We start from the raw sequence: 21,343 nt of genomic DNA on the forward strand, positions 1-21,343 counted from the left end.
AAATAATAAAAAGACGTCAACATATTATTATTTCTCTAATATTTTTCTTCAACTTCTGTGTGTTAATTCTTCTTGTATAAAGTATTTTTTATCTTCAAAACTAACTTTATTTCTGCGTGCATTCAAACACAACAAAAACGAAAAAAAAGAGATGAAAACGAAAACACATCGGCACAATCAAGATGCAAATTGTTAAGACAAACAATGGCATAGAGCCATCCGCCAGCACAAATAGCAACAAAATAATCAATCTATTTAAACAACAGACTCTAAAGAATGGCCTGCGGCTGACCTTAGCTCGAATTATGGGGATTTGATTAGATTGGATTGGATTGGATGGGATTCGATGGATTTTTGGATGCTTGAATTGAACTTTGGCTCAGTTAGAGTTTTTCCTGCGGTTTTTTCGGTATCGGTACAGCGTTGATTGGCCGTATAGAATTTCTATCATTAACATTGAATGGGTCAACTCATCTGGGGAATGCGTGAAGGTTGCACGCCGGGCCGAGCGTAATTGCAACTTGTTTTTATGGCCAAGAAGCTAGGCCGCAGCAAATGGGGAAAAAATTAAAACATTTAAAAAAATAAATAAAAAGAGAAAAAAATATTAATACTTTTTAAATGGTTTTGCCCGATCGGCAGATGAGAAATGTTGCCAAATTTGACCCCAAGAGGCCGTCGCTTGTTCATTTACACATTAGTTGGGATTTAAATGCCGCTTGCCAGTGAGTGTGTGTGTGATGAGTGTGTGTGTTTGCGTTGGCCGTTTTGTCACACACACACCACACACACTCGAAAAGTGATTGGCAACAAATTAATCAAGACCTTGCCAAGAGTCTCCAAAGCAAAGGCATCCGAGCATCTGAGCAGCAATCATGAAACCAAAACCAAAAATCAAAAAACCTTTTATTCAGGCGCCAAGTGTGAAGCCAAGAAGAAGAACCAAGATTACGCAATGACTGCGAATCATAAAAAATAAAAAATAAATACCAAAAAAATATCAAAATGATTGATGTCTGCAATTTAGCGCATCTGTGTAAAAATGTGAAGACGAAAAACGGTCTCCGCTTGGTTGTGACACAAAAGAATTAAGTGCCCGGGCGCATTTTAAATTCGTCACGGAAAACGTGACAAAAATTTTCCATATGCGAGAAAAACAACAAGCACAAACTAAAAAAAAAAATAAATAAAAACAGAAACAACAAACGAAAACTGAAAATGAAACGAAACAACAACAGCCGCAAAAGAGATGATTGCGAAAATGTTTTCAAAGTACAGCAAACTTTGACCCACATTTTGCCCAGAATCTTTGTAGCTGCTTTATGAATGGATCGCATCTCATCTTCTCCTAGAGAAGACACATCTCTGTAGTATTAACAAAAAGACAATGCAGCATAAACAAAGCAGGGGGGCGGGCTAATTGCACAAGTTGGACCCTCTTGCATTTAGAATCGACTTAGACATTGTCCAATCAGCGCCATAAATCTGACAAATTATATAAACGCTGAAAAGTGGGTGTGTGCGGAATTGTGCACCAGACAGTCAGAGGCAGATGCGGATGCATCTGTCTGATTCCACAGAATCTATAGCCTCAACCCATTGAATCTACGTAAACAATGATTACACATTAAGAAAAGTGTTACAGAAGTCAAATTAAATATATAAATATATACTATTCAAAGCGAAATATTTCAGTAAATTGATAAAAAGACCAACAAACTATACATAAGTATTCACAATATAATATTTAAAAAGTTCTTCTTTCAAAATTAAATTCCCAAAAATATCCCTTTCAGTGCCACTTTATTTATTTTAAAAATATTACTCTCTGTGTGCTACATTTTGCATAATTTGTATGCAAGCTTTACATATATTTCTTGTTGCTGTAATTTTGTTTTACATCATCATCATCATGATGATGATCATCTTGATCATCATCCATCCGCCAGTAAAACACTCGGAGGAAGTTGCATATTTATAAGGCAAAAGTTAATTTTCACAGCCAGTTGGGGTGTCATGCTTATGAAATCAATTGAACATATGTTTCCACCATCAACCGGGCTCTGGTCATAAATCAGAAGCGCTTAGTCAGACCTCAGATGGTTTTTCCGCTTGGAACAGATGAGAACTGGCCAAACAAAAGACTTAAGCAACGAACGCGAAGCGAACCTTGGAACGATTGTCTGCCACAAAAATAAAAAAAGAGCGATCTGATTCCTTAACGGAATCGCTTCAAAACGGTAAACTAGTTCAACCATATTTTTTTGGAATGTTTTAACCAAGTTAACAAATGCTGTTGTTGGTAACCACTTAGTAAAGCCCTAAGGCGATTATAACTTAATTCAAAAGTTTTAATCTTGTTATGAGTTTTATTTATTGCACAAAAGATCATTTTAGACTGATTATAATTCATTAAAGACCCTCTTAGGGTATTATAATTTTAATCCGAATTTTGCAAAGCAGTAAGGGAGCCATTTCCGACCATATAAGGTATATATATTCTTGATCTTGACTATATCATATAGCTGCCATAGAAACGATCAGAAAAATTTCAAAAACAAATTATAACTTTACCCGTTTTTTAAATATTTTCATCTAATTTGGTAAAAGTAATTTTTTGTATAATTTTATAATTTTAGTTTTAATACAATATATATATGTAATAAAATATCAAATTAGTTTATTATTTTAGTTTTAATATAATACATATATGTTACAAAATATCAAAATCGGACGACTATAGCATATAGAAACGATCCTTAAATGTAAAGGAAAATGCAAAACTGTAAGTTTAAAACTTTAATTTTAAAATGTATGTATGTATTATTTAATAATGATCTTCAAAATGATTATAATGATTATCAAAATCGGACAAATATATTACATAGAAACTATCCTTAAATGTATGTAAGTATGTATTAATTATTAATTATGTATTAAGTTTTAATAATCAAATTTTAATTTGCAAGAGAACACAAATTATTTTAATGGCAGTGAGAGCTCTCCCACCCTCCCTTTCCCACCTTCTCTGACTGCCTCTCTCTCTCCCACTCACTGCTATGTATAACTCCCTCTGCGTATCTCTAGAGAAAGCCATTACTCTCTATGTTACTCTGCTGCTTACCAGTGGTATGACTCTCTCTCTCTCTCTCGCTCTAACTTTCTCTGTTCTCTTTCCTCGGGGACTATAAATAGAGGCACTTCCTTCGCGCCGCCTTCAGTCTGTGCGTGGCCTTCCCTCTGTTTACATCTCTGGTGAAAGTGATAGTGAGTGCTCTTCGATCCCAAAAATATCACCTGGGCAATGGAATGCATCTGGATGACCAGGAAGAGGCGAACTTCGGTGATATCATGAGAAGCCAAATTGAAGTCACCAAGAATATAACTTTACACTGGATGGAATTAGACAATGAAGAATGATGACGTGTCCATGACTGCGGGTAAGTCTTAACCATGACAATTATATAGATAATGTTGGAGTGATTAGGCCTAGGTATGATAACAGCTGTGCACTATATTATTATTTTTCAATTTATTGTAATTCCCTTATTGCCATGGAACCCATTACTTAATTTTCATTTAAAATGATACAGCACTTTTTATTAAGAATTTCCACAAACGTATACTAAAAGCTGACAGCCTTACTTAATTATAAATTCTTCGGAAAATTTATAACGCACCCTCGAACTAGCTACGTCCGGTAAAAATTTATTTTTTTCAAAATTTTTAATAATTTTTAAGGGTTTATATCGTTAAAATTGTCAAAATTTGACAAAAAAAAAACGTAATTTTTTAGAATTTTTAAACTTAATATGCTGGTTTAGAAATCTTTTTAAAACTAAGACAGAATTTCTATCCATGCTGAAATTAATGCATTTTTGGCTTAGTTATGATATTTGAAAAACTCAGATTTTCTCAAAAATATATGTATTTTTCTAAATTTATTAAACTAACCTCATGCTTGCACTCTGCTACCGAAATTCTTGGAATTAACTTTATTTATAGTTGCTTAGATCTAGTTTTAAGTCTGTAGATTCCTCTATTTAATATGCATTAGTTTGGGAAATTTAACCTGTTATAAATAGAATCCCCAGAAATGAATGCATAAAAAACTAGTTTTATTTAATTAATGTGTGTGTGCTTTTTTTAATATACTCGTTATATGTCTAAATATATATAGGCAAAAAAATTGCATAACTTAGATGCTTTTATTTGATTTTATTTTATATTTAGGTAAACAATTTAAAGCTGAATTCTAAAAGCTGAACTAGTTAAAACCAAATTTATTATAGATGGTGTTCCATTAACTTAATTTTTGTTATTTTCCATTAACTCTGATAATTTGTTTTCTTTACTTATCCAATCTCGAGTCTGAGGAACCTATTTTCTTGTTGCAACTTGTATTGCTGCAACGCACTTGTTAGACCCAGACTCAAGCCCACCCAACCCCAACTCTCTGACCAAAAAAGAGGCAAGTTGCGTTGTGTAAAGTTCATGGGTCGCCGGCTGATGTTGCTCATGATGTTGCTGCTGCAGTCCGTTTAACAGTTTCAGGGTTGGCTGGTTTCCACTTTGTTTATTTTGCTGAAGTCTCTTTAGTCATCACAAACACACACATTACACACAGCACACACCACACAACAAGCCGCAGCAACTGCATACATCGTTGGGGGGCGACCTCATCTGTCAGCAGAATTAGAAGCAGCCTCAGAGGATCTCTCAGATCTCGTCACATGTCTCCGCTTGCCACTCTGCCATCCCCTCGAGATGCGTGCCAAGTTGCCTCGAAATTACATTTTCAAAAATCGAACAAAACAAAATAAAAAACGAAAACGAAAACGGTCAAACAAGTGCACTTTAGAAATTGTTCATAAATCATAAACCGCAAAACGGGCCAGCGAGAAGAAGTGCTAAGTGCATTCCATGCAGTCATTAACAACATTTTTATTGTTTACAATAATGTACGCAGATAATGTTTACCACACACAGAATTCATGGGTCTCACTATATAACATATATAAAATAAATTTGTAGTATTTCTCTTTTGATCTCTCCGATTTTTGGCATGGCTTCAAGGGCACTATATAATAGTTTGTAGTAGCAGACACATCTCACTAGATTTATGGGACAAGCGAAAGGCTTCTAGTTTTTTTCTTTGGGCTTAGTTTTTGAGAACATCTTCGGTGGGTTAAATGGACATGGATATTAATTAATCCACGGAGACTCGTGCCAAGTTGCGACCACAATCTCGCCTCGGATCGGGCCAACAGTTTAGCAGGTCTGCTTTACACTGGGGGAAATAATTTTTATTAAATTAAGGGATATTTATTAAAGTTAAAAAAATTTTACAATGTCTGTTCACATTTCAGTCAATTTAAAGAGTTTAATTAATAATAATAATATAATTATTGTCTTTTTTTTTCTTATTTACAGGTTTCTGTTCAAGAAAACCTAAAACTAACAAGAGGAAAAGCCCAAGATGCCCATGTTGCTAAGGCTATGTTGCTAAGGCTATTTTGCTAAGGCTATGTTGCTTAGACTATGTTGCTGGTAACATGTTGGAAAACAGTATTGTGAAAGCGAGATAGATAGAAGAGGTTCCATTTTGAATATTTTAAAACTTGCATGTTTATTCTTATATTGTAAGTAAATTTTGGTTGTTTACTAAAAATCTACAAATAATATATTTTATTATAAAAAGCATTAATGGTCAATAAAGTCTTTACCTATAACTACAAATTAAGATCAATTATTTCAAGATTCAATAGATCTTTGTTCCATTCAAATTTATTTAATAAATGATTTTTAAAGAATCAAATACTTAAATATAAATATTTAAAAATATATTTTAAAGATCAAAAGACAAATCAAAGATCTCACCTTTTACCTAAAAATATATATAGTTTTGTTTTGTGTGCACACTTCGGCGAAAAAAAAGAAGAAACAACAACAGATCTTCCACAATCATGTGGATGATGATACCAGTTTGCCTCAACCTTGAGCGGAGCAGATCTCGGATCTCGACGGCGACAACAACATTTGCGTGCGAGGTACGAGGTACGAGGTACGAGTTACCAGTTACCAGTACCATGAAGAGCACTCTTCTTGACTTTGTTGCTGTTGTCGCCCCGGCGATAACGCGGATGCGAAAAAAAGTGAATGTATATTCAGCCATTCAGCCAACTCGATGACGTTGTCCAAGCAAAAAAAGATCGAAACCAGCAAAGAAGTTGGCTCAGACGGGGGTCTGGTACGTGACAGAACCATTAAGTGCCATGTTACTGGTTCCGATGCGAACCCAAAATAAACATAGACCATAATAATCGGAAGCAGCAACATAATATTTAAGGGATTGATCAAGAAGAGAGCAGAAAATTGGGGAATATATAAATGATATATATCTTTAAGAAATTTATAATTTTTAAAGCGATTCCAATCTTGCAAAATACTTCTATCTGTCTTTTAAATAAATAGAAAGTGATCAATAAAATATATGCATAACTCTATATTCTAATCCCTGAAAAAAAACAGCATATTATGTTATTAAAGACTTATAGTAAGAAAATCCTTCAGAAATTAACCTAAAAATCCCCCAAAAATGATTCATAAGCAATGTTTCATTGATGACTAAACCAAATTACATAGAACTCCCTCCAAATCAGAGACAGAGAACCCTCCTCCTTCTCCTCTATTAATTTTGATTGATATCCAGTTAATTAATTGCACAAAAAGGTTTCAGTTTTAATGAGCAAATCAATCAAAAAATAATTTTTACCTATTCATTCACTCAAAAATATTCGAAAAATTAAACAGAAATAAATTTTCATTTCTATTTCTGTTAGTTCATTGCACCTTTTGGCTCATATTTGTATCTTATGACTGACATTTGTTGCTTTATTTTTAATCTCCACCATATTTGACTTTTATATATTTCTCGTTTCGTGTAAAGCCTGAGAACAGGTTAAGGGGAACACGACACCAACTCCATGGGATTATATTTCAAAGACTTGACACAAGCGAATCAAACACATATCTCATGCGATATTTCATTAATATTTATAATACCAAACCCCAAATAAAAAACAGAGAAAAAAAATGCAAAAAAAATAATGTGTAATCGAATGCAGAGGCAAAGCAAAAGCAACAACAGCATTAATCTCATTTAAATTAAATTAATTCCACACTTTGAAGCGTCCGTATATATTTCTGAATTATATAATTAATGTATAGAGATTATAATAATAAATAAATATTTATAGAAAACAAAGGCTTAAGCGTATGCAGGCGTTGTGTTGAAGTTATGTTTAATTATATATTTGATGTTAGTTAACGCTAAGTAAGATTGATGGGCTTAACTTGATTGGCTTGCAAAGATTTCCCAGTACGAGAACTTTAGTTTCCGACAAATAAAGTGTTTATAATCTAGAAGCCAATAAATGGGTTCCATATAAACACCACAAACGCTTCCAAAAAAAAAAATGGCTAATGGAACCATTTATCATCTGTGATGCCGCCTGACCTTAGCTGTGGGTCTACGCTTCAGTTTATAAAGTTTGTTTAATTAAAGTTAAAGTAGAGACGAGTTGCGTTAACTATTTGCAGTTGTAAATACGTGTGACCTCTCTTGCCGCTTGATTAAATATTAAGTTTACCTGCTGTCCGAAAAGGTGAGTGAGTTATACAAAGGTGGGTCTACTTTGGAGAGGGCCTGGCTTTTAAAAGAGATTCGGAATTGAAAAATGAAAACCTAACTTCACTTGGGGAAGCTTTAATAAATATTTGGAGATATTATTAATCTATATTTGCGGATTTATTTAACAATTAAATAAATATTTAAGCTAGTTACCTGGTTCAGTACTTTTAATTTAATATATTTACTTTGCTATAAATACAGTTAAAACTATTAAATAATCAAACAAAAAATATTTAAAATATAAAAAATTGTTTTAAAATTACATATATTAAACTATATATTTATACAAAATCAAAAATAATATACAAAGTCATATTAAATAGTCAAATAAATAATACATATAAAATATATGTTTCCATATCTAACTATATTTGGTAGGCGACACAATTCTTTTATATTATTTTAAAATGCTAAAATATATCAAAGAGTATTTTTTATTTAATAAAATCAAAAATGAAATTAAATAAAAATCACTGCAACGAAATACTTTGTTCCCAAAGCACAATTTATCTGTAAGAAAGCATTTAGCTCAGACACACACCCGCACAAAAGCTTTCCACCATGTAGTTATCCCTTTCCCACACGCAGTAAAAACGCCGGGAACAGTATAGTCGTCCCGCTCATCACCCGCATCCACCAAGTAAGAGCGAGACTGCAAAAGTGTCGACAATCCGCTGGCTATTTTTGCTGCGCCCCTATTAAATGACGCGCGATACAACAAATCGCACTACACAAAGTGTGATTCCGAAAAAGGCAACGGCGGCGACAGCGGCGGCGGCGGCGGCGGCAACAAGGCAGCAAGTCAGCCAACGGGCGATGTCTTTGCTGCTGGCCTCATTTTTCTAACACCCAGAGAGCGACACAGGGCCACCGCCAAAGTCACCGGAAGTCAAACGAGTCACCTGTTGCTGGCGCCCTTTAAAATGCAGCGACTTTAACGATGTGCGGGACCAGAAGGGGCTGAGGGTGGGGTGAGTCAATTGGACAAGAGGCCAATTACAATTGTGATTGCCAATAGGCCCGGGACCTATCATCGAATGCAATGGCCAAACAATGGCCAATGCGGCATGAAGGCATGAACGAACTCCACCCACATAATTGTGGCCCAGGATATAACCTGTTCTTTGGCCGCACACAGGGTCTTTGCTTAAAGGCTTCTTAATCGACTCTTCTGTTGTTCTGTTCGGTTGTGTTTTCCCTTTTTGCTTTATTTCTTTGGGCAACGCAGCCAGTAATGGTTATTATATGCCCGCTTTAAAGCCGCTCTGGTTGGTCTGCGACTGGCGCACCAGTCACAGTAATCAGCTGACGGCGTCCGGACCGCTATCACTCGACAAACAGCACACACAGGGAGTCCATGAGCAGCTGCGACGGCAGCCAATAAGAGCCGCCATCCAACTATGTGAGGGCAACCACCATCTGGAAGATGATGGGCGCCTGCTGAGCGGTTTGTGTCATTCGACCAACACAAATTTTCAACGTTCCAGTTGGAACACTGGCGAACGCTCCTCGACCAATAAACTGTAGCAGCGGACGGCGGGCGACGAATAAAACAAGCACAAACCGAAGCGAACACGACCCAGCGGTTGTATCTGTATCTGTGCGCTACGTTGGCTGTGTTAGCTGTGCATTTCTGTATTTGTGTATTTGTGTATCTGTGTGTTGCTGTGCATCTGTGTAGCTGTGCAGGTGTGTATCTGTATGTGCCAGCCGCCCTGCCTCGGTGTGTATCCGTCGGATTGCGGCCGTATCGATAGAGCGGTATCTCGTTGTTCGCATTTATGAGCGCCTGGCCAAAATATCGGTAGTTTTGTTGGCCGCGTGACGATTGCCGCGTGACAGAAATCGCCGCCATTGATTGAAATCGCTATCGATACGGCCCAAAAGGTGATGTAGGTTTTTGATCTTACATCAGAATTTATTACATTTAAATTAGGTAATAAATACGTCAAAAGTAGCATCTTACTTAGAGTGATATGGTTGCCATATAAAGACCTTTAGCTTGCTTCACATATTTATTATATAAAAATGTAACTTACATATATATTAGGATCATCTTTTAAAGATTAAAATACATATATATTTTATCCGTATTAATGAAAAACGTGAGAAGTCTTTGAAATATAAATTATTATACAAAAGATTTTAAAGGCAATAGATAATCCGACAGGCTTTCAATGAGTAACTTACAGGAAAATAATTAATTATTAAACTTAATTAAATTTAAATTAATTAAATAAATAATTCAGTGCAATTTAAATGATAAATAAATAAAACTGGAAATACTTGAAAAAGATTAACATTAATAGCAAAAATTCAGAACACACATATATATATATATATATACATATATTTTATCCGTATTAAACTTAACTCATTCATGACAATTGTTTAGGCAAGTAAGGAAATTCTTTTTGTGTTTCAATCAATAAGGTTTTTTGTTTTCTATTGAAGTACTGTATTTAATAGAATTGAATTATAGAATCAAACGGAAATCGATCAGAGCTATGCCTAAAATATACACATTCATTGAATTAATATTTATCAATATTTTAAATGACAATTTTGTCTAAAAATCAATATTTGAAAAGTTCATAACTAAGCCAAAAACTCATTCATTTTATTTCGGAAAGCTTTCCTGCGTTAGGTTTTATTAGGTTAAAAAATCTGCTTACTCAATTTAAAATTTAAAAAATGCATACTTTTTAATAATTTTTTTACCATTTTTAACCTTATAAAATTAAAAATAAAAATTTTTAACCAGACATGACTAGATCGATTCTATTTATGATGCTGATCAAGAACATATATAATTTATAGGGTCGCAAATGACTCTTTCATTGTGTTTTAAGCAAAATCTGTGTTTAAATAAAATTTTATAAATAAGTTGGCTTATTTATTATAGAAAATTGGATTACATAGCATATTTTAAGGTGTTTTTAAAAATATTTGTATATTTTTGGGATAATACAGATAAAATAGTTGAAAATACAGAAACATTTGGCATGTAGAATTTATCTATAGATAAAACAGTTATTTAATTTCCTCAAAATATATAAGAACCAAATTGATGGTTTATTTAGATTAAAAATTGTTAAGTGTTTTTTTAATATGAATTATTTTTAAAGTTTAGAAAACCCTTTCAAACATATTTAAATATTACCATATTTGATCAAATCTTGTTTCTATTGATCCGTTAACAAAGAATATAACAAACCAATAATAAAATTATCTACCAGTTTTCAGCATTAAATTAGAGCATGAGAATAGAAACGGAGGGGAGTCTAAACATGAAACATAATCAAATTTACAGCGGAACCGACTAAGACAATGAAATGAGCCAAGAAACAGGTCGAGTGGGCCCACCAACAGCTGGCCTGGCCTGACTGTTTAGGCCCGAAAGAGCCAAAGCCAAAAGCCAAGTTAAGAAAGTGCTCAAAATGTTTTCCATTTCTTCTATCGCGCAGCCATTTCGACCATTGTGAATCTCGGTGGAATAATGGAAAAAGGCAACAAAAATAGAAACAGCGACGGTCTGAGCCGAGTCGAGGCTTTATGTATTTTTTGCATCGCCGTTCAGTCGAATTTGTGACTCCAACCAAGGCGGACGTGGACGTGATCGTGGAGCATAGAGACCTCGTCCAGCATAAAGTTCAGATAATAGGCGCGTTGCGAATCGAAATCCGAGATCGAGAGAGAGAGAAATTCAAGCGAATTTCATTTGCATTTCCATCATTAACATGCACACCTGATACCCAGCTATAAAAGTGATCAAAAACGTACATTAACGTGGTGTGCCACAGCCCTAATCAGGCATAATCCAGTCGCGCATGCGCAGAGAATCCATAATATCCATAATTTAAACACAAATCGGACAAAACTTCCTCGCGCACGTTTAATTGCCAAGGCCGACAGATCCATCATCATGACTGCCTCACCGGGACTCCTTCACATGGATCATCCTTTGCGAGCCTTCCTTCAGTTCTTCCTCGATCTAATAGTGTTTGGCATTAAATCCATATTTTACATAATGGAATCGGTATACTATACCCTATTGCCGCAACGTTTTAGAAAGTTAAAGGTAATCTGATCGTCAAAAGTCAAACCAAATGTCGCATGTGCATAATTTAAATTACATTTTGATAGACTTTCTTTCTCGACTCGGTTGACCCTGGCTGAGTGTGGGATTACACAACGAACAAAACCCGCAAGACACCCACAAAAATATGTTTTTTTTAATCAACTTGCAGGTAGCCACTTGAGATCAATCAATGGATCCATAGAGCTACCTCAAAGCCATTTCTCTTGTTTTTCCTTAGCCAAACTTCAATTTTTTTTTGGCAGTTTCACAAACCCTAATGAGCCACGCGCAATTTTTTGCGGTAATAAAAACAAACCATGATCGTGGTTCAATAAAATCAAACCATTCGAATTTAAGATACTCTGAAAAATCAATATTTTATTACATTTAATTTAATTGTCTACTAAAGCTGATTATGTTTACCAAGTAAAGTGATAGTTTTTTACTATTATATTAATATATTACTCTGCAATTTAGGTGTTACATTTTATTTTTATAATTCCCCAACGTTTTAAACTATTCGTTGAAAGCGTTTGAACAAATCTATGGCTTTGTTTTGATTTGCTTCAATGGCTAAGCAATTTTGTTCACACGCTTTGCTGGCTTATTCATGAATGAATAAAAACTCTTCTCTATTTACCATTTTTTTGGCATCTCAGCTACCTAAGCGAGCACTTAAAAAATTTGTTTAAATATTTGCCTGGTTATGGTGGATTTTAGACAGCTTGATTTTCAATTAACCAGGCCTTTGGGTGACATTGAACTTAAGCTATTTACTGTTTTTTGTGGAATAAACATTTGTCTTGGTTAAATGAATTTTCTGGCCGAAAATAAATGTATGTATATTCGTGACTAAAGACGAAAAAGCAGAAAACCACCATAGTATGACAACGAGTTTTTCCGCATCTATCAACCATCTTTGTGTGCAATGCCTTTTCCTTGGGCTTTATAACTATATAGTAACTTAGTTACTTCCACGCTTCAAGCACACACAGAGTGTGGAAATTGCTTAGAAATATACTTGTATACATTATTGTAAAAAGGAAAAGTTATTACCTGTCTAGCAGACAGCACTAAAGAGCTTTTTCCTTCCTTTAAGTGTAGGAGATTGAAGTTCGTTTAGCTTCATTGAACTTTATCGCAGTTCCAATTGAATGGGAATACTTGCATCATACACCCATCTTTTATTTTGGTTCGAAATGATGTGGCAAGACAATTTTATGCCAAAATAAAATAAAAGAAATATTTATGCAAAATACTGAGCTGCCATTAAATGCAACATCATGGCGCGCAGTCGCACCTTTTTTGTATGCTAAATAGGTTTGCTCACAGGCGAACGTATATGATTTCCGACTACAACACCTTCAAAAGTCAGACAAAATGGTTTACATTTGTAGGGAATTTACAATTTCTTAAGTTCAAATTAAATTAGGGAAAACAGAAGTTAGAAAACTAAAGCTTATTAAATTAAAACATATACATATCTACTTAATTAACTAACTATTTATACATTCAATACTTAACTCGAGTTCCTAGGCTTATATACTAATCACAACAGTTTAGAAAAGACTTATGCAAGAGTCTACGTTTTTAAAATACTGTAAACAAACCCCAACTAATCCCCATTTCACTTTCAATTGTCCACAGAACATCTCTGGTCAGGTGGTGCTCATCACAGGCGGCGGCGGTGGCGTTGGTCGCTTGATAGCCCTAAACTTTGCGCGACTACAGGCCCGCATTGTCATCTGGGATATCAATCAAGAAGGTAAGGTTTCGACTTCATCTTCGTCTTCGACTTCCACTTCGCACCAGCATGCTAAGTGCCTGGTCACAGCTTCTGCACAGCGGGTCAAGAAACCCCCAGTTCGGCGGCGAGTGAAAGCTGTTACATTTACAATTTTGATTAGCTCGATTTGACAATAATTTTCCGTGCAGCCATCAAGACAACCGTGGATCTGTTGGCCAAGCATGGCTATGACAACTGCAAGGGCTATGTGGTGGACATCTCGGATCGGGAGCAGGTTTATCAGCGAGCCAACCAGGTGACAGCAGATGTGGGCGCCGTGGATATACTGATCAACAATGCTGGCATTGTTTGCTGTAAGCCCTTCTGGGAGCTGCACGACCGAGTGATCCAGAATACGTACAACATCAACATCATCTCGCATTACTGGACGGTGAAGGCTTTCCTGCCCCACATGATGCGAAATAATCGCGGTCACATAGTCACCGTGGGTTCAGTGACGGGAATGCTAGGCACTTATGGTTGCAGCGACTATGCAGCCACCAAATATGCTTGCATTGGCTTTCATGAGAGCTTGTTAACGGATTTAAAGGCTCATGGCTATGATCAAATCCAGATGAGTCTGATCTGTCCGTATTACATCAACACAGGCATGTTTTCCGGGGTTCGTCCGCGCATGATGCCCATGCTGGAGCCTCAGTATGTGGCGGATCGTATCGAGAATGCTGTCCGTTGCAACGAGGTGTGGTGCGTCTTGCCCAACTCCATACGCCTGCTGACGCCCCTTAAATGGTGAGTTATCCTTAATAGCTTTTTATCTGTATTCCAAGTCCATGGATTTCCTTTCTGTTTCAGTCTTTTGCCTGCCAAAATGTGCTGGGAGCTAATGTCGCGCGTTATTCGCGGTCCGGAGTCTATGATGTTGTTCCAGGGACGTGGTCGCGTTGCTGCTGGCTAGATCTGCAGGCTTACCTATAAAATTTTACATCATTTCTAGTGAATAAGTTTTTTTCAAGAGGCGTTAATTTATAAATTAATATTACATTTAAAGGAATGACAATGGTTTCCCCAAACTCACTTTGTCCTATAATCTCTCTTTTTTCCTGCTAATCCCGCACCGTGGTCTGTTGATAGTAATGCGGCGCAAGTTCTGTTAGCCACTCCCTTTTGATCACCGTCACTTGGTTCATAAACAGCTTCGTTGTTTGGAGTAGCTCTCCATAGACCACATATTGGGCCTGAGGCAATGTATATAACGTGGAGTTGGGATGAATGGATAGCTCAGTGCCGCTGCTGATCTGTCGGTAGACTCCCGAGTGATGCAGATAGGCAACCTGAGTGAAGAAGCCTGCGGTGATGCATTTGCACAACGTTTCCACATCGCCCTTGCACGAGAAGATCGGAATGCCGTACTTCTTGCGCGCCAACGTGACCAGCTGCTCCCTCAGCTCGTAGGCTCGCTTCATGTTCCTGTAGATGAGATAGTACTGGCCGCAGAACTCCTTGGTCATGCCCTCCTCCACGAAGCCGGTGAAGACGTTCAGCAGTGTGATGAAATCTCCCTCGGCCACCTCAAAATGTCGATGAGCGATCCGTCCACTTTGCTGAGCAACCGCCGAAACGGGACGCGAGAATACAGATTGCACTTGGAGCATGGCAATAATGGTGATGATCTCCTCGGAGCAGCCCATCTGCCCGGATACGAACAGCATCTTCGAGAGCATGGCGCTGAAGGGTAGCTCGGCGAGAAGATAACCCACGGGCTTGGTTAAATTCCCCTGCTCATTGATGGCGTCCAAGGCGAAGAGTGTCTCCAACGCAGAGAGTAGGTTTTGTGCTGGTGGCGGCGATGGGAAATCGAAGCGTAGTATATTAGCAATGCCAAGAGCCTTTAACTGCAGCACAGCTCCGCTCATCTCGCTCCGCCGCATCTCTGGAGGCTGTCGTGGAGCCAAGGCCTCGTAGTCTGCTTTGGTATACAGTCGATAGACCTTTCCGGGACGCATTCGACCCGCTCTACCTGCTCTCTGCACGGCGGAGGCTTTGCTTACAGGCACCACCACCAAGCTGTCGCTGCAGGTCTTGGGATTGTACCACTTTACTTTGACGTAGCCACAGTCGATGACATATACGATGCCCGGAATGGTGATGGAGGTCTCCGCTATGTTCGTTGCGAGCACCACCTTGCGCACTCCCTTGGGAGGTGTAAAAAATACCGCCAGCTGATCCGTGCTAGACATACTGCCGTACATGGGTAGCACCTTAAGGTTTTGTTGCTCCGAACTGGCTATATACTCGCGAAGGAGATCCAATGCTTCTAGAACTTCCTCCTGACCGGTTAGGAAGGCCAAAATGTCTCCGGGCGGCTCTTTTTGGTGCAGCTTCCAGATCGTTTCCACGGTTTCCTTGACGTAGTCGGCGCAGGGTTCGTTGAGGTAAAAGTTGGTCACAGCATGCATGCGCCCTTCGATGCTAAGCTTAACGCTTACCTCTCCTGATCCTGGCCAGCTGAAGAACTCACTGAAGAAGCCCGCGTCGATGGTGGCTGACGAAATGATGAGCTTCAGACAGCTACGCTTACGCAAGATCTTCTTCAGCAGTCCTAGGACCATGTCGGTGAGCATGTTGCGCTCATGGGCCTCGTCCACAATGATGACTCCATACTGGGTGAGCAGGGGATCGGCGAGAAGTTCACGCAGCAGGATGCCTTCGGTCATGAACTTGATCTTGGTCTCTGCGGTAATCCGTTCCAGGAAGCGCACCACATAGCCTACAGTGTCGCCAACGAGTTCGCCACGTTCCTGGGCCACGCGATTCGCCAGAGTAACCTGGGGAGGATAAGTATTTAGTGGAAGATATTATGGGGACAAAACTAGGGACTTACAGTGGAGACTCGTCGTGGTTCGGTGATGCCAATCAGTCCCTTGGAGTGCCAGCCCCATTCGTATAAATACTGTGGAACTTGAGTACTCTTGCCACTGGAAACACACACAAAAACAACAAATTAAAAGGAATTCCTCAGACTTTCCACAACATCTCTCTTACCTCCCCGTTTCGCCCACGAGGATCACCACTTGGTGCTTCTCCAGGCAGTACAGGATCTGGTCCCGGTACTGTCGTATGGGCAAGCGCTCCCGCTGAAATTAAATGTTTGTTTTATTATGAATGTTATTAAAACCAATTCTTAAATTTTATTTGTTTACCTGCTCCACTAGGCCCAGATTGTGGTGTGCGTTGAAAACAAAGGCCGATGACTGCTGCTCGCTGCCCACGCTATCCGAAATTGCATCGTCTGTGTCTGGTTTAAGAAATTTTGGCTTAAAAAGAGACATTTTCAATTATTTCACCAAAATTTTAATTCTTGTTATTAACCGGTGTAGTGTGACCTTATTCATTTTAAGCGCAAATGTGATTTCACCCTCCGTGCAGCTGGTCACACCCAACCCACCAGACTGTCTGCTATGGCACTACAAAAGACGTTATTTTTTAAAATCTTTTGATTTATTTCATTGTTACATATATTTAATATTTTAATTTTATAAAAAGCTTATTTTGATTTACAGAAAACACTTATACAGTAATATATGAAAGTGAAATTTGACAATTCAGTGTGGTATAAATAATAGTAAGTAAAACCGTGCCATCGGGCTTAAGATTTTTACAAAGTATCTTAAATATCATTCCTGTTGACAAACCAAGCATTAGTAATGTTCAACGATGCACCTATATTATTTATTAGCCTGGTTTTAAGTCATTTGTGGGCACACTGCAGTACCCCTAACATGTTCCCCTTAATGTAAAGGAAAATAACTCTAATTGCCAAGGGCAAGGCCACCGTTATTCTCTGCATATATTTATATTTACATACTTAAATACATATATATGTACATACATATGTCATCCATTATGTGAGTGGTGTGGTGTCCACGTGTGTGCGTCAAAAGTGTCCCCAGCGTGCAGCTGTCGACGACAGAAGCGCCCGGCCAATTGCTTTTGAATAAATATTGTATATCCTATCTCGGTTGAGCAACAAAAAAAAAACATTACATTGTAAACCGAACCATTGTCTCTTCCCTTTTTTGTCGTATTTTGATTTATGCAACGTGTCCACATGCATTATACGTACATATATACCTCAAATATGGGGGCCAATCCGACGAATTGGCCATAGCACACATGCAAAGCCCCCTGCATTGACCCTGACATTAAGACCGCTCGCTTGCCTTAACTTTAACCCGAACCCGCCGAACCCCGAACACGTGCCAGACATGCACGTTTGACCAGCCACCAGGCCACATCCGCATGCCAGCGCTGAAACAATGGCTCCACTTTATCCTCCGTCTACCCCCAGACCCCGGGTCGTATGAGTAATCCCCAGAAAAGCTAATTAAAGGCCAGCAGCAGCGAACTTCATGCCAAGGACGAGTCGCCGAGTCGCCAAAGTGAAGGCAAAAAGCCGTCGAAGCCAAAAACTCTTCGAGCAGTTTGTCAACACCGCAATTCGAGGAAAGCCCCCAAACTGTAGGGCACTGGGAAAAATTAGGACTCCATTTTTAATGACTTTATAATTTGTAAAAATGTTTTTGCCTTTCGAAGGATTCGATTTAATTTTTTTATATTTTATTTCTCGATTCAAAGTTGTATATATTTTAATTATTTAGCAGAGTATACATGAGCTCACTTCTTCTTGTGCGCGTACAAATGACGAATTGTTGCGGATTATTTTCTATTCCACGCTTAACTCATTTAGGCAATAAAATCCCACATTGATAGCTATTTGTTTACATCGATTGGTTATTGTTATCCCCCATTTCCGTGCAGTGCTTATCTGTCTGGTGTCGTCCAGTTCCGCAGTTCCAGTTTTGGTTTCGGTTTCGGTTTCGGTTGCATATAAATTTTAATAAATGCCCCCAAGGACACTGTTTTACTACTGTCAAATGGCTGTCGGCACCTCCTCAATTCACTTCTGGGGATCCGGACTCCCGGACGACGGATCCATCAGGGCACCTGACTAAATGCCATAGACCCCGTTAGACGGCATGAAAGCTAACAGTTATTCTCGCTTTTACGAGCAAAGTTTCCTTGGAAATGCCAAGGAACTGGAGTCGGGGTGGGAACTAGCTATTGTAACTGCTGTATCTATTATAACTATAGTTTGGCGATGACGACTATGGATTACAAACCCGGGGAGTTATGCGTCCTCGACACCCAGCGAGTGGTGCGAAAGGGGCTGGCGTCATTGTCTTTGCGTGCTTGGAATTTGCGTGATTCATGATGCATGTCGTGGCATGGCGCAAAAGTCGCAACTCGAATGCAACACACAGACACAAACTAAGGACCTCCGAACAATTCCAACACCCCAAACACTCAGGGCGTGTTTTTATATCCGGAATTTGTAGGATATAGTTAAGGGTATCTTGTATTCGATGAGGTGTGTGCGAAGGATATAAACTTGTTAACCCTGATTTCTTTCTCCTTAACAATTAAAATTTTTAAAATACATTTTTTTTACGAAAATAATTTGTTGTTTTCCAATTTCTACTCACCTTCAAATATTCACATCGATCCAGCTTTTAGTTTTATGAAAATAGTCCTCATCTTCATATAATTAAATAAGTTCCAAGCCCAGCACCAAAAAGTATGCTACCTTTTTCATGCAGAGAGTATTTTAAGGTCGTATGCCTCCTTTTAACCTTTTTTTACTAAGTCGTATTTTAGTTTTGCGCGTCTTCATGTCTGCTTTAATTACTGGAAATGGAAGTACTAGTATAACTGAAACCGAAACTTGTCCCTGCACCACTTAATGCCAATAAAAATGTCAATTGCACACTCACTAACGTTGGGCGGCGGCGACCTTGGGCCGCCAGAACGTTTTCCGGTCAAGTCCGCCGGATTCGGATTGGATGGGATTGGGGTTTGGGGAATTGGGGAATGGGGACTGGGAGCACCGTACACATATCAGTCCAAATTATGGCGATTAAAATGGATTTTTTTGCGGCACCAACGGCTTTTCGTCCTCACAGCTGAGCGGCGTAAACAAAGCAAGAACAACAGGCCGCTCAAAGAGTGAGAGCGAAAGAGAGAATGGGAAGGAGTATGGATAACGGAGAGCGGGAGAGTGCCGGCTTTGGTGACACGTGCTCCGAAAGTGTCGGCGCTACGTGGCGTATACGTATTGCGCTGACGCCGTGGCCATTTTCCCATTTGTTTGCTTCTTCGCTGCTGTGCTGCTTTTTTGCTTTGGTGTGCGGTTTCGTTGGCCTAATGTGTTTTGAAAACGCATCCCAATCCAGCACGAATTCCGCGCTGCTCCGGTGTACAGTTACGTTACGCTGGCCAACGTGCAAAACAAAAGCCAAAGCAAAAACAAACTCAACTCCTGATCCAGCAAGGAGTTGGAGTGAGTCGAACGGTCGGCATTTCGGCCTGCCACTCGCGTGCTCTCGCTCGCTCTCGCATTTCTCCCAAAGACGAAGAGAGAGTTCCCGTTCGATGGGGATGGCAACATGTGAGTGAGTACGAACACAATTGCAAGGCGTCAGTGGGAGGTAAACAGAAAGAGGACGAGCGAAATAAGAGCGCGTACACGGCGAGAAATCGCATGGAGCTGTTGTTTAAATACCCTTGCAATTTTAAATTGAATCATCGGATCGATCTATATTTATTTATAATTAAATATGACAAAATTATCAACAAACAAAAATAAAAAAAAACATTGCTAAGCTAAAAATTCATTCATTTTAATTCATTTTCCTATTGCAGTTTTAATTATTTTAATAAATCTGCATACTCTGGGTAATATTTAGAAAAATTAAAAGTTGTTAAAAAATTACTATCTGCCTGACAAAGCTTAATCGACAAGGCTGTCAATGCTGATCAAGAATATATAAGATTTATAAAAACCGAAGTTACTCCATCACTTTAATACATCTACACTTGAAACATAAACATCGATCACTTGGGATACAATAATTTCTTTGTGAGTTATTAACATTTTTTAAGTAGTAATTTATTTGTGTAAAAAAAGTTTTTAAATATTATATTATTGGCCAAAAATCATTAATTTTAAATCGGAAAGCTTTTATGTGCTAGTTGTTAACATAACATATCTGCACGTTATTTTTTAAAATTAAAAACAATTTTAATAAAATAAATCTATACTTGTATTCATTTATCACTTAGAATACAATATTTTTTTGTAAGTTATTTAACATTTTTGATGTAGTAATTTATTAGGGTAAAAAAAGTTTTCAAATAGTATAACTTGGCTAAAAAGCATTAATTTTCAATCGGAACCCTTTTCTGTGCTAGTTGTTAAAATTAAAAACAATTTCTTTTTGTAAAATTTTAAAAATTTCGAATAAAATAATTTTTGCCGGGTATATTTTAATCGACTCGGCTGTTGATGCTGATCAGGAATATATATGGTTTATAGGTGCGGAAATGACTTCTTCGCAGCGTTAAAAGCTGACTAAAATTATAATACGCTGCAAGGGTATAAAAATAAGTTAACAATAAGTGTTTTATATATATGTTACCTACTGCAACAAACTAAAAATAAAAAAAGATTATAGAAGAAACCAAAATGTATTACATTCTTCATGTGGCTCCTTATGTGTATTTATTGAAATTTATTGAATTACATATATGATTCAATATGGATGGAACGCATGAGCTACCTCTTAAAGTTGTTTTTAAAAAATTCCCTATATCTAATTAAAGAAATTTAAACAATTACTCATTAGCATGCCGAATAATGACCAGCTGTTTCCCCTTAATTGCCATTATTTTTGCAAGTGCACCTGAGAGAGAATGAGCAGCTTGG

The 21,343-nt window shown here is 37.8% G+C and overlaps 2 protein-coding genes across 3 annotated transcripts; one reads left to right on the forward strand and one right to left on the reverse strand.

Annotated features, from left to right (window-relative positions):
• The first annotated feature begins 8,983 nt into the window (after positions 1 to 8,983).
• Positions 8,984 to 14,591, forward strand: LOC110179149 (short-chain dehydrogenase/reductase family 16C member 6). 2 transcript variants are annotated; one of them, XM_086830927.1, is made up of 4 exons: positions 8,984 to 9,382; positions 10,933 to 11,774; positions 13,422 to 13,539; positions 13,710 to 14,591. In XM_086830927.1, exons 2-4 carry the CDS (start codon positions 11,619 to 11,621, stop codon positions 14,312 to 14,314), a joined length of 879 nt encoding a protein of 292 aa, XP_086687053.1. In that variant the 5' UTR covers positions 8,984 to 9,382; positions 10,933 to 11,618; the 3' UTR covers positions 14,315 to 14,591. The 2 variants fall into 2 exon arrangements, with proteins under 2 accessions (XP_086687053.1, XP_086687054.1); XM_086830928.1 differs by having other exon boundaries at positions 11,161 to 11,774.
• On the reverse strand, positions 12,126 to 16,932 carry LOC110179148 (putative ATP-dependent RNA helicase DHX35). The gene is made up of 5 exons (XM_020946536.2): positions 16,722 to 16,932; positions 16,564 to 16,655; positions 16,403 to 16,496; positions 14,597 to 16,346; positions 12,126 to 14,490 (listed from the first exon to the last, which is right to left on the reverse strand). The coding sequence occupies exons 1-4, from the start codon at positions 16,848 to 16,850 to the stop codon at positions 14,625 to 14,627; spliced, it is 2,037 nt and encodes a 678-aa protein (XP_020802195.2). The 5' UTR covers positions 16,851 to 16,932; the 3' UTR covers positions 12,126 to 14,490; positions 14,597 to 14,624.
• Between the last annotated feature and the right edge of the window lie 4,411 nt (positions 16,933 to 21,343).

The sequence above is a fragment of the Drosophila serrata genome, unplaced genomic scaffold (genome assembly GCF_035046125.1).
Source record: "Drosophila serrata isolate PLE 108 unplaced genomic scaffold, ASM3504612v1 contig_240, whole genome shotgun sequence".
Lineage (NCBI taxonomy): Eukaryota > Metazoa > Arthropoda > Insecta > Diptera > Drosophilidae > Drosophila > Drosophila serrata.

What these genes read in the sequence shown, in the direction of transcription:
- LOC110179148 (XM_020946536.2), bottom strand. Translation starts at nt 16,850, where the DNA reads ATGTCTCTTTTTAAGCCAAAATTTCTTAAACCAGACACAGACGATGCA. An exon ending in ATCTGGGCCTAGTGGAGCAG is followed by an intron (nt 16,656 to 16,721) that starts GTAAACAAATAA and finishes ATTTAATTTCAG; the next exon opens with CGGGAGCGCTTGCCCATACG. An exon ending in AACCACGACGAGTCTCCACT is followed by an intron (nt 16,347 to 16,402) that starts GTAAGTCCCTAG and finishes TATCCTCCCCAG; the next exon opens with GTTACTCTGGCGAATCGCGT.
- LOC110179149 (XM_086830927.1), top strand. Translation starts at nt 11,619, where the DNA reads ATGACTGCCTCACCGGGACTCCTTCACATGGATCATCCTTTGCGAGCC. An exon ending in AACGTTTTAGAAAGTTAAAG is followed by an intron (nt 11,775 to 13,421) that starts GTAATCTGATCG and finishes AATTGTCCACAG; the next exon opens with AACATCTCTGGTCAGGTGGT. An exon ending in CTGGGATATCAATCAAGAAG is followed by an intron (nt 13,540 to 13,709) that starts GTAAGGTTTCGA and finishes TTTTCCGTGCAG; the next exon opens with CCATCAAGACAACCGTGGAT.